Source organism: Papio anubis, chromosome 9, assembly GCF_008728515.1.
Source record: "Papio anubis isolate 15944 chromosome 9, Panubis1.0, whole genome shotgun sequence".
Lineage (NCBI taxonomy): Eukaryota > Metazoa > Chordata > Mammalia > Primates > Cercopithecidae > Papio > Papio anubis.
This window is the reverse complement of record NC_044984.1, coordinates 101,827,061-101,840,801: the sequence shown is the minus strand read 5'-3', so window position 1 is coordinate 101,840,801 and position 13,741 is coordinate 101,827,061. Positions and strand designations below refer to the sequence as shown.

At 44.0% G+C, this 13,741-nt stretch overlaps 1 protein-coding gene across 3 annotated transcripts in view; it reads right to left on the bottom strand.

The window, feature by feature from the left end:
• BTBD11 (BTB domain containing 11) overlaps nt 1-13,741 on the bottom strand; it is a 337,966-nt gene that overhangs the window by 134,162 nt on the left and 190,063 nt on the right. For all 3 annotated transcript variants that reach the window (XM_017946172.3, XM_031650718.1, XM_031650719.1), the window contains one exon: nt 5,689-5,838. In XM_017946172.3, the coding sequence (XP_017801661.3) occupies nt 5,689-5,838 (150 nt within the window). The remainder of the gene's footprint in view (nt 1-5,688; nt 5,839-13,741) is intronic.

Here is a 13,741-nt window from a genome sequence, read left to right as displayed (position 1 = left end):
CGCCCACCGGACTCTAAGTCGACTGTGATGTCCATCGCCCGGCAAATTTCCCAGAGCTCAGGATCAAAGACTTGCCAGCTGGTGTCAGTTTGGTGATTTTTGTGGCCTCTTGATTTAGCTTACCAAATATTTTAGAACCTGCATAGGTTCAGCTCTACATCCCTGAGTTCAAAATTCAGCTCAATAGAAAATTTATTGTCTGACTGGGTTTCATTAACAGTCCCACTCGCAGCATTTTCTTCTGTTTTTGTTTCTCAGACAAGTTCACTTTAGGTCATTCATTTATTCATTCGACATTCAAGGGACATTTCCTGAGCTGTGGGTGATGGTGTTAGGTGCTCACAATACAAAGCTGATTTGCACACAGCACAGCAGAGGGAAAAAGAAAAAATGGTTTTAATTATGACTGCCACTTACTAGATGAGTGGCCTTGGGCAAGACATTTATCCTTCCTAAGTCTCAGTTTGCTTATCTGCGAAAGGAGAAGAATACCTTAAAGGTATTCAAAGCAGCTGGTACACAGTAGGTGCTCCAGAAAGAGGGGATGTGTTTCTACCTCAAGCCATAACAGGCTGGACAAAGATAAGTGCTTTGGACATTTCGGGTGGTCAAGACAGTTCTAGATTTTAATATGAGGCCCCAAGGAAACAGGCAAGGGCTACCAGGAGGAGTCCCAGTCCGCAGAGGTGGTCCCCTGTCTAAATACAGCCCAGCATTGATTCACAACAGGGACAGGTTCTGAGAAATATGTCCTTAGACGATTTCATTGTTGGATGAACACCGTAGACTGCACTTACACAAACCCAGGGGTACAGCCTACTGCACACCTAGGCTGTAGCGTGTAGCCTATCACTCTCAGGCTACACACCTGTACAGTATGTGTCTGTCCTGATACTGTGGGCAATCGTAACACAATGGGAAGTACTTGTGTATCTAAACATACCTAAACATAAAAAAGGTACAGTAAAAAATGCAGCCATCTTTTTTCTTTTCTTTTCTTTCTCTCTCTCTCTCTCTCTCCCCTCTCTTTCTCTCTTTCTTTCTTTTCTTGAGACAGGATCTTGCTCTGTCGCCCAGGCTGGAGTGCAGAGGCGTGATCATGACTCACTGCAGTCTTGACCTCCAGTGCTCAAGGAATCCTCCCACTTCAGCCTTCCGAGTAGCTGGGACTACAGGTGCGTGCCACCATACCTGGCTAATTTTGTTTTGTTTTTTGTAGAGACAAAGTCTCACTATGTTGCCCAAGATGGTCTCAAACTCCTGGGCTCAAGCAATCCCCTCGCATCAGCCTCCCAAAGTGCTGGGATTACAGGTGTGAGTCACTGCACCTGGCCAGTATTATGATCTTATGGGACCACCATCATATATGTAGTCTGTCATTGACTGAAATGTCATCATGCAGCGCCTGCTGTATTTGGGGAGGTATTGTAAGCTTTGTGAATGTTCGCACCTCCAGTTTAGTTTACAGGAGAGTATCCACAGTGCACCCTACAGAGCAAATTGCAAATCTTCAGAGTGATTTGCAGGGAACGCAGACCCAACTGACACCCTGATGGTACAGAGGTGGAGAATCTCAGGTCTGAGTGGAAATATCTTCTGGACTTCCCTTGAGGGAGTGTAGTTTCGTGGTTAAGTATAAAAGCTTTGCCTTGAGAAGCCTGGATTCAATTTTGAGCCATTCAATTCACAGGTGTGGTTGATCTTGAACAAATTGTTTAACCTCCTCTTGCTTCCATTCCCGTATCATCGAATGAGGACAATAATAACATGTTGGAAGTAATTCCTGTAAACACTTAGCATAGTTCCCTGGCTCATTAAACATCAGCTGCTGCCATTATTATTGTTATTAGCTATTAAAATAGGGCTCCCCTCTTGACCCTAGCCAGACGTGTCCCTGTTTCAACAAGAGCAGGGATGACTGAGAACAAACTCTCCATCTCACCTCTGCTGCAAAAACAGTGGTTTCTACCATCCACATTGGCAGAGCAACCTTTGAATATGAAGAACAGCTCTCTATGTACACAGAGAGCAAGGCTGTATTGATTCAGACCACAGAGCAAGCCAGTCTAAATGACAGTCAGATCAGAAAAAAAGGCAATTTTATTCCTTTCAGCCGCTGACGTGACTTATCAAAGTGTTTCCTTGTGTGCACATTCTATGGGGCTGACTTAGTTAATGTACAAAACCCATTCGCAATTAGCAACACCCATTTGTGTGCCAACAACTCATATGCAAAAGTCAACATTCAATGAGGACAGCATTTAATTTACAGAGCAAATTGTCCTTAAAAACAATTTATGCGGCAAGCAGCTCCTGCAGGCTGCCTGTTAGGCAAAGAGCAGATTTGTTTAGCAAATCCTTTCTTGGAAGAGAGCGCTGGAATTATGCATAGCCCAATCCAGGTGCTGGAGGCCGCGGGAGGACTTTGAGACATCCCAGGACAAAGCTTTCAGACCCTAGGGACAGTGCGTGTGAGCCACATGGTATGAGGGCCTCTTCTGGGGTTGTCCCACAAAGCTATGTCCCAACTCGGTAGCCAGATCCTACATTTCTAGGGTCATGAGCATGTCCTGGAAAATACTGAAGTCCCAAATGTGTAGCACTTCTTCTTAGAGCAATGTTTCTCCAAGAATGCTGCTTGGACCTTCTGCCTCTGAATGCCCTAAGTACGTATTAAAATGCAGATATTTCCTTACCCCATTCCACTTGTAGCAGACATCTCAAAACAGCATTCACACATATTACCCCCAAATCATGGGGACATCTGACCTGCTGCTAGATCTTGTTATGTCACATGCTAATTAAAAAAAAAACAACAGAGAACTACTATACCACAATTGAGATTAAAAATATTATGATGATTGGATTTTAATGTAATCAGTTTCCTTTGTAATCATTTGCACATTATGCATTTAAAAATATTATTCTGAGACAGGGTCCACAGGTTTCGCCAGATTGCCAAAGGTGTTGTGGCACCCAAAAGTCTCAGAAGAATCACAGGACTGACCAGTAGCTAGGAGGCCCTGTGACAGGAGGCGTTTTGTAACTTCAGAGGTTTGAAGGGAATGGGAAGCTCAATTTCCAAATTCAGATGCCAGGAAAGTAGCTCTCTAGTGGCCATAAGCACCCCCTATAGCTTTGATCAGCTACTGACTCCCTTTCCAGGGTGCAGGCCGTAAGCTTAATGGAGGGTGCCTATCTGGGTGTCCAGGGAATTCCTCTGGGAAGAAGTGGAAGTTGCATTTTGGGTCTTAAATCCCTTCATAGTTTAGGATTTGCTGGAATTTCAATACCAACTCCCACTTTAACACATTCTAGCATTTCTGTGATCAATGCTTCAATTCCATCAGTAACTAATACTCAGCTAAATTTTTTGATAATCAATTGGATCATAAGTAAATACAGGATTATTTTCCTGTGGTTGGTCAGACTCAGAGAGCACAGTCCTGAATTTGGGGGTATATAAGCATGGTAAATTATTACTTAAACTTGGGATACCTCAACCTTGATTATCCCTTCCTTCTTTGCATCTTTCTACCTCTTTTCCCTCCCTCCCTCCTTCCTTTCCCTTCCCTTCCCTTCCCTTTCCCTTCCCTTCCCTTCTTTCCCTCCTTTTCCCATTTCCCAACCACTCTCTCTTTCTCTTCCTTCCTTCATGTTTCCTGAGGGCCTACTATATGCCAAGCAGTATTCCTGGTGCTAGGGTTACATCAGTGAGCAAATAAAATGTTTCTACTATGTTCTATATACTAGGGGGATAGAGAAATAATTAAAAAAAAAATACAGAGTGTGAGTGGGAGGGGAGGGGAGTAGTTGATGATGGGTACTGGGTTTCTCGTTGCGGTAATACAAATGTTCTAAAATTGATTATAGTCATGGTTGCATATCCTGGTAAATATACTAAAAACTGCTGAACTGTATGCTCTACAAAGGTAAATTGTATACGAACTATATCTCAATAAACCTATTATTAAAAAACAAAAATATAGAGTATATCTTAGGATGGTAACTTCTGGGGATAAAAGTAAAGCAATGAAGGGGAGAAGAGTTGCCATAGTCTGAAAGTTCATCACCCCAAATCCATATGTTGAAGCCCTGCCCTTCAATGTGATAGTATTTGGAGATAGAGCCTTTGGCAAATGATTAGGGTTAGGTGAGTCCATGAGGGTGGAACCTCATGATAGGGTTGGAGGACTTATAAGAAGAGGAATCCCTTCCCCCACCCCACCACCCTATGAGAACACAGGGAGAAGGTACCCATCTGCAAGCTAGGAAGTGAGACCTCACCAGGAACTGAATTGTCCTGCACCTCTATCTTGGACTTCCCAGCCCCCAGAACCATGAGGAATAAATGTCTGTGTTTTAAGTCACGCTGTCTATGGTATTTCATTATAGTGACCCAAGTTGACTAAGACAAGGGTCCTCAGAGTATTATGATTTTAAATACAATGGTCACGGAAAGCTTCATTGAGAAGGTAATATTTGGGTGAAATGTGAAGGTAGTGAGGGAGTGAGCCATGGGGATACCTGGAGGAAGAGCAGTTCAGGCAGAGGGAAAAGTAAGTGCAAAGGTCCTGTGCTATGCCTGCTGTGTTCAAGGAACAAGTAGGGGACAGAGGGAAGATGGAGGAGGGTGTCTGGGGAGGGTAGGGGATGGGGGGAGCTGGAAGTAATTCTGGGGCTTTGGCTTTTCCTGTGGGTCAGATGGGGAACCACTGAACCAGAGCCAGTGGAGGACTCTGAACAGAGGAAAGATGTGACCTGATATATGATTTAAGTGGATCTCACTGTGGAAATCAACAGTAGCCAGCCATTTATAGAGTATTTACCATGTGCCAGGCACCTTGGCAAACCCTCTTGTGAAAGCTGTCAGAATTAAAATGGAATCATTTGTGTTAAAATCCCTGATGAAGAGAGTCAGGGAAGGCCATGAAGGGAAGATTCTCATGCACAAATGCCTGATAACAAGAACTATCACAGAAAACCTCTGCAAAAATCACAGCCTTGCACAAAGGCCATGGTATCCTTATACACACACACACACACACACACACACACACTCTACTTATATGAAGACATGTGACCAGCAACTGCCAGTCCAATCTCAGACTGGTGCCACCCTTGTTATTTATTGATCCTTGTAGCCAAGGATAATTATCTCAAAAACAATTTTGTAATCCTCCTCCTCACTTTTCCATTAAGGACCATTGTCTTCCTTTAGCCCCCAAATACACACATAGTATTTCTCTGAGAATATACTCTGGCATGCATATTCTCATTGCAAGGCCTATTCCCAGATAAACATGATTTTCTTTTAGAGAATCTCCTTCTCTGCTTGTTATTTATGTTGACACCTTTATGGATGTGAGCTCATTGAATCACTGCAGCTACACTCTGGGTAGGCATTGGTATTTTCTCTATTTAATAGAAAAGGAAACTGAGGTTCAGAAAAGCTTAGGAACCTGACCCGATTTATGGTGGAACCAGGAAATGTACCAGCTTCAGAGCTCTTACCTTCCCCATGCTACTGGCATTGTTTAGTGTACACAGCAGGCACTCAATAAAAGGTGTCACCCCACTGATTACAAAGTAGTGCCCTGAGGGATTGGCATGAGGACACTGTGTCACTTCGGGCACAGACAGGATACGTCTTGAGGCATGAGAGCTGGAGAACCAACATCTACTTACTCAGTTCTGCGATGCTGCCTACGCGCGTGGCCAGCAAGGACTGCTCGATGGTCCTCAGCTCCGACTGGCTGAACATGGGCAGTTCTCCCGGCTTGTTTGACCGCTGTGGGTCTCTGTGAAGATTCAGGCTGTCTGGTAGGCACAGCACCCCTGCAGTCAGAAGGGAGACAGAGAATGAAAGGAAAACATATTGTTATTTTTCAGTTAACCGAGGCAGGGGTGCAACATTTCGCATAATCTCAAACCACACCAGAGCTGGTACTGCAAAGAAAGCCAGTGTAGGAACCAGTGCTCTGGACTCTTTTTAGAAATGGATGCCCAGCTATTTGCAAAGGTCTCTTAGAAGTCCTGACTACTGCTTTTAGCAAGCATGTGGGCATTCATCTGGACACACGCATTTCCAAAGGACACAAAACAGAATCCTCTCCTCATGCCTGGAAGGGTTGCTATCCACTCCTAGACGTGACTTCTTGTGACTCTGGTGGTCGCTCCCCTTGTTCTCCCCACAAAGGCAGTTGTGGTCCCTCAGTGCCCTGGGGGAACAGTCTTTGCCTAAAATTGCTTCTGAGGGCTCACTTTGTTTGCTCAACAACTCTAGCTCTGGATGGTCGGGCTGTTACCTGTTTGACAAGGCTTCCGGCTTTCTCTGTAGAGCTGTATGTCAGGAGGCAGAAGAGTCCCCATGGGCTTTTGTAACCTGTATGGTCAATACCCACGGGAAATCCCTGCAATCCAATTATTCTCTTCCCTTCCTTTCCATTCCATAAACATTCAGTGAGAAGCTGGGAACTTACTTGGGTGGATGATTCGGAAATATTCACTCTTTCCTTTGCCACCCCAAACTCCCTAAGTCGAGTGCATTTCCTTTCCTCTTGACTTTGGGCTTGACTACTTGATTTACTTCGGTCAAAGCTATGTTAACAAACACGATGGAGTCAAAAGCCTGAAGACTACTTGTAAAATCGAACTTGCTCTCTTGCGCCTCCTGCCTTGGTCATAAGAAAAACATGCCCTAGGCCTGGCATGGTGGCTCACGCCCATAATCCCAGCAATTTGGGAAGCCAAGGAAGGCAGATCACCTGAGGTCAGGAGTTCGAGACCAGCCTGGCCAACATGGTAAAACCCCGTCTCTATTAAAACTATAAAAATTAGCTGGGTGTGGGTGGCATGTATCTGTAGTCCCAGCTACTAGGGAGGCTGAGGCAGGAGAATTGCTTGAACCCGGGAGGTGGAGGCTGTGATGAACCAAGATCATGCCACTGCACTCCAGCCTAGGCAACAGAGCAAGACTGTCAAAAAAAAAAAAAAGAAAGAAAAAGAAAGAAAGAAAAAGAAAAAAGAAAAACATGCATTGTCTGCAAAACTGCAGATCTGAAGGTGGGAAAAGAGAAGAAAAACATGCTCTGGCTAGCCTGGCATGAGAGACACACAGAGCAGATCCAGAACTGGCCTGCAGCTTAGAGCTGCCCCGGCTGCCCGCAAAGACATATGCTTATTTGGTATGCCACTGAGATAGTGGGGATGTTAGTTACTCACCGTTACTGTGGTGAAAACTAACAGATACACCTACCAAGTATCCTACTGAGGATACAAGGAACAAGGCAGACATTGTGCTGTGTTTGGGGTTGAGGATATAGTGATGGAGAGAATACACATAATCCCATGCTCAGTGAACTCCCAGTGTAAGTGAAGAAGACAGGTTGTTACACACATAGCTGCAAAACCATTTCTTAAATGCTCTATGGTAGGAGAAGGTTAGGAATGAAGGGATGTCTTATCAGAGACCTAAAGAACAAGTATCTGTCAATACAGTGGAAGCACTTACTGAATACCTGCTGTGTTTCCAACCCTGCTCGGCATTTTGGAGATGCAAAAGAAGAGGACACATTCAAATCATTTAAAACTGAAGAGATGATACTGGCATGGACAAAATAGTCTGGAAATAAAATAGTACCAATAGACAAGTGCTAAATAATTTAAACCAACTAGCAGGTGAGGGGAGACAGAATGCCAAAGCCAGTAGTTAAAGTCCACTCCTCACCCTGCCTGAACCACATAGTCTCAGCAAAGGTGCCTCCTTTGAAGACGGGCACCTTCATACGGTGGGCCTGTCACACTCCTGCTTTCGTCCTCACTGCCTGATTGGTGGCTCCAGACACACGGAGCTACTCACTTTCTCCTAAATGTTTTACCTTCACATCTAACAGGGGGTGAGACAACAGGGTAGGGAACTCAAGTAGATGACTTTTTGGATAAATAAATAGTGAATAACGAATAACGGGGCCAGGGGTGGTGTCTCATGCCTGTAATCCCAGCACTTTGGGAGGTCGAGGTGGGTGGATCACCTGAGGTCAGGAATTCAAGACCAGCCTGGATAACATGGTGGAACCCTGCCTCTACTAACAATACAAAAAATTAGCCGGCTGTGGTGGCAGATGCCTGTAATCCCAGCTACTTGGGAGGCTGAGGCAGGAGAAACTCAGGAGGTGGAGGTTGCAGCGAGCTGAGATCATGCCACTGCACTCCAGCCTGGGTGACAGAGTGAGACTGTGTCTCCAAAAAAATAAAAAATAATGAATAATGGATGAATGATACAGATGACCATTACAGTTTAATGTTTCTATAATCAGGAAATTAGTCAAGGGATATTTTTCTAAGATTCTAATCCAATCTTGTTTTTTTCAAATATTTTTGACTGTGACTCAGAGTAAGAATATATTTTATATCACAGCTTGGTGTGCGCACACACCCACACCCACACGCACACTCTTCATGATTTCCATTAAAAAAATTAATGGGGAATAACAGTGACCCTTACTACAAGTGAGGCCTTCTCATTTGTTTTCCTTTTCACTTCTCTTCCATCTTAGTAATAAAAAATGCCGAAACAGCAGCAACAAAAGTGACATCATGATCCACTAATGGGTCGACACGGGCAGTTTGAAAACACTGTGGGCTGTGACACAGATTCACCATTTCCTGGGCACTACCTAGTGCTATACTTCAGAAATCCTCAGCTTTCAGGGAAGACAAGACCTTCCCAGAAATGCTCGCCATCCAAGCCCAGCCTCCTCCCTCTCCCTTGACAGCCATGTCATTCTCCTGTTCAGCCCAGGCAGGAACACACTGAGTCATCCTTGCTCCCTCTGGTTTGCCCACCTGCCAAGACATTAAGTCAGAGGCTAAGTCAAGTAGCTGTGCCATGGCAATGAATCGTGGGCCAATTCCTCATCTGATGCTCCTGGTGTCTCTGACTCTAATTCAGGAACTTACTACCCCTTAAAAAGTTCACTGCAAAAAGTACCAGATAATCATGACCCACTCCAACATGTGACCCAGTTTTCAGGGTAATGAGACCCTCTGCTTAGGGAAAGGGGATGATGGTCAGAGGGGACTTCACAGCAAAGGAGACTCGAGACCTGGGTCTTGAATGTTGGGGAGAAGGTTGCCTAATTAACAGTACAGATGACTCACATGTTCTCAACGGGATTGCTTTCTTGGTATTTGCATTATTTGCGGCAAGTCAACAACCCAGATCTGTGTTTTAAAACGTTGCCTCACATATTGGTTGAGGCCTGAGCAAATGGGACTTGGAGACTGGACCCCAGAGCTTCAGTCTTAGCTCTGCCACATCTCACTGTTTGACTTTGGGCAGGTCACAGAACCTCTCTGGACCTCAGTTTCCTCTGCTGTGAAATGAGGGTGATAGTAATGACTTTGTTTTCCACATTGGACTTCTGGGGATGGGAGTGAGGTGTAAGAGCGAAATGAGATCATGTGTATCAAAGTATTCTGCATGTGCTAAGCAAACAATAGGTTCTCAATGTATGTTAACTGAGAGCAAAGTCAGTTAATGTGCACTAACCCAGCTTTAGACTACTTTGTCCTTTATCATAAGAATCAACAATTTCCCTTGGAATTATTTCTCCTTCTTTTAGGGGTTATGAAATTTAAATATGGAAAGAAAATTATTCAAAGAAGCGTCGAGAGTTAGACTATAGAGATTAGAGAAATCTATAATTGATCTATTACACAAAGATTATATACCAGGGTTTAATTTTCTTTTTCCTCGTTGGAGACTATGTGGGGTATACACATAAACTGAAGTTATTTATTTATTTTTTGTGTAAAAATCTGCTTGGTCAGGGAGAAGGTGCGAGCATCATGTTTTAGTGTCAGATGCAGGCCTGAGTTTTGGACTACTTGTCTATTTCCAGGACAGCCATGGCCTGGTGATGAAGACCCAAGTTTAGAAACAGAGGGAACTGAGGTTCAAATATGAGTTTGAGTGGACCTAAAGGAAATAATTTCCCTGGAGAGCAAGTGAACATAAGCCAGGATCCACAGTGGGCTGGAGGGGTCACGGTCTCCCTGAAATTCTGTTACTTTGAGTGTGTTGTGCATTTGTCTAAGGGGAGAGTTCATCCAAGTTCTCCAAAGAGTTTATGGGTCCTAAAAGAGGGCAAACCAATGCCTTTGATTGTCCACATTCCCATTTATTCAAGGTTTCTCTTCTCTGGGAGTGGCCTGGTGGCAAGGTGGGGTAGAGCAAGGGAAACAAGATATCAGCACTGCCAGAGCTTGATACCATCCTGCAGCTGCCCTCTGTGCAACTGGGACAAAGAACTTCCTGCTCTCCAGCCAGCTTCTGCATCAGTGAAGAGGGGTTAAACTATCTATTTCATAGGTTTATTGCAGTGATTAAACAAGATAATATGCTTAAAGCCTCTGGCCTATAGAAAGTGCCTGATAAATACCCTGTTCCAGATGTGCTGTTCCATTTAGTTAATGTCTGGATTCAAATGGCCTTGCAGATCATCTTCTCACAATCTTGTGCAACTGGAGACAGACAACCATTTGGTGAGGTCATTTTGAACAAAAAATATGAGAGCTGCTGCTCTGGGCAAAACCCTGGGCCAACCATGTCTGGCACTGTGTCTCTGATAGAGGCCATCAGGGTACACTGCTGCCTCCCAATGTGCCTACCTTTCTAGATGTATAGGATGGCCCCTTGGCAAATATGATGCCCTGACATCCTTTCACTCTCCTCTGGGCTTTTCTCTGTGTCTATGTTTTTTTTTTTTTAATTGAACGCAGGGGACAGGGATGCTATATTAGTCCATTCTCACACTGCTATGAAGAAATACCCGAGACTGGGTAATTTAGAAAGGGAAGAGGTTTAATTGTCTCACAGTTCCACGTTGCTGGGGAGGCCTCAGGAAACTTACAATCATGGCAGAAGGCAAAGGAGAAGCAGGCACCTTCTTCACAGAGTGGCAGGAAGGAGTGACTGCAAGCAGGGGAAATGCCAGGCATTTACAAAACTATCAGATCTCGTGAGGACTCACTTACTTTCAGGATAACAGCATGGGGGAAACTGCCCCCATGATCCAATTATCTCCACCTGCTTCCACCCTTGACATGAGAGGATTATGGGGATTACAATTCAAGGTGAGATTTGGGTGGGGACACAGAGCCAAACCATATCAGATGCTACTTATCTACAAAGAGAAAACCAAGTAAGAGAACCATCAGCATTGATCCATCCAACCTTCAATGATAATGATGGTGGTGGTGATGAAGGAGGAGAAGGAGGAGAACAGCCAACTTTTATGGAGTACAAACTATGGGCCAAGCACTCTGCTTAGCATTTTACATGTTTAAATTCAGATTTATTTTAATCCTCTCAGCCACACTATATGGTAGGAAATCCAACATTTATTAGGAGACAGTATAAGGTAACTGTTAAGAGCAAAGACTCTGGGTTCACATTGCCTGGGTTTGAACCCTGATTGCTTTACTTACCACTTGTGTAGCTTTAGGCAAGTAAGTATAATCATTCTGTGCCTTGATTTTCCTATCTGTAAAACGGTAATATTAATAGTGACTACCTCACAGGGTTGTAGGAAGATTTTAAAAAGTTAATATGTATAAAACATTTAGAAAAGTACCTGGCATGGAGGAAGTGTTATAAAATATTTGCCATTATTATCTCTACTTTATAGGGAATGCAATAGAACTTAGAGACGTTTGGTAATTTGCCTAAGGTCACATAGATCCTAAAAATGGGGCTAGGAATTGAATACCAAGTCTTCTGATTCCAGAGCTCAATCTGTCACCCACTCAGCATACTGCTTCTTGTACTCAACACCTACTCTCTGGCAGGCACAACTAGGGAACATGGTCGTACACAGACAGCTGGATCCCTGCCCTCCTGGAGCTTACAGTATAACCATATGTGAGATGTTTTCCCTGGCATTATTACCCAGGAACTGACAGGCAAGTATACAGACTTCGTGGGTGCTGAAATACCATTAACTTCAAATGGAAAACCTTTACAATTTGTCCCCATGGGACAAAAGACAAAGTCTAGAGATACATAGCGTAGATGTGTTTCCTACTTTCAGTTCCTACTAGGAAGCTCACAGCCAAATTTGCAGCCCGTGTGTACATAAGGAAATGCATTTTTAATATTTTTGCCTTTTGTTGTCTATGGTACAATGTTGTACATATTTTTACAAGCTGCCTCAAAATCTGTTGGAAATAACAAATTAAGCACAAACAGTGAAATAACTCATTAGCTCTGTTTCTTTTGCTTCCTGGGGTTTCCATATATTTTGTAGTCATTTCTGGGGAGACTTAGGGGATCAAGGCTGGTGGATGAACAGAACCATGTAGATTTATTAAGTATGGAGTTAATTTTTCTTTACCAGTAGTTATTAAGTGAAAACCTCTGGGCTTGACGCAGGGTAATTTCTGGTCTTCAGGGCCCTCAAAGTCCTCTTGAACTTAATGGACATCCTTAAAACTCCGAGGCTGACGAGAGCTTAAAAAAGCTTTGTTGATGGGGCTTCCATCAGAATAGGTAAAATATTCCAGACTCCCCACTAAAACCTGGGGGCCAGAAGTTATAGTTCCTTGCTCCAGAATTAAGCAGTGTTATGCTTTCCAGTCTCTGATTCCTTATCTGTTCAGGTAGACTGACTGCAAAAATGGTCTCCATTTTTCACCCCTGTCCATATGCATGCATGATGATTTTGAAGTTCCTTCCATCAAGGGTCTATTTGCCCATCTGTTAAATCTTGGCCAGCCTGTGACTTGCTTTGGCCACCAGAATGTGATGGGAATATTAGGGTGCCAGTTCCAAGTGTAGGCTTCAAACGGTCTTGCCTGCTTCTTCTCTCTTAGAACCCTGCCACCACCAAGAGAAGAAGCCTGGCTAGCATGCTGGAGGATAAGAAGGACACATGGAGAAGAGCCAAGGCTCTCCTAGACTAATGGACAGTCAGCCAAATCCTAAAAATGCAAGAGAGTCTGGCCAAGATTAGCAGAGCTGCCTGTTCAACCTGTAACTGACCAGACTCATAAGTGAGCCTGGCCAAGATCACAGAACCACCCTGCTGACCCACAGAGAACTGAGCAATAGAAAATGGTTGATGTTTTAAGCCACTGAATTTAGAGGTAGTTTGTTATGGTGCATATGCACAATATCTAACTGGTACTTATCAGTTATGAAACTGAGAGTTGGTTAACTTACTGTCGTAAAATGCTTTTCACTTTTCCCCATGTTGCTGTGTAGAATCTATTTGTTCTAGGCAATTCCCAACTGCCAATTTCTTTTGCGCCTGGCCTTTGGAAGAATCTTCCTGTGCATAGGAAGGCAGGGATGGCACAGATGATAAAATGACTCTCTTGGGGGTTTCAGGCATAGCAAATACATTTTCATCTCAGGGCCCTTTCATTTGCTCTGCTCTCTTCTCGAACTCTCTTTTCTCGGGTAGATGCACAGCCTACTCCCTTACTCATTAGGGCTCTATTTGCTCAAATGTCACCTCCTCAAAAAGACTGTTCTTTTTCTTTTTCTTTGTTTGGAGACAACATTTGGCTGTATTGCCCAGGCTGGCGTGCAGTGGCCCGATGTTGGCTCACTGCAACCTCCACCTCCCAGGCTCAAGCCATCCTCCCACGTCAGCCTCTCAAGTAGCTGGGACTACAGGTGCACACCACCACGTCCAGCTAATTTTTGTATTTTTTGTAGAGAGGGGGTTTTGCC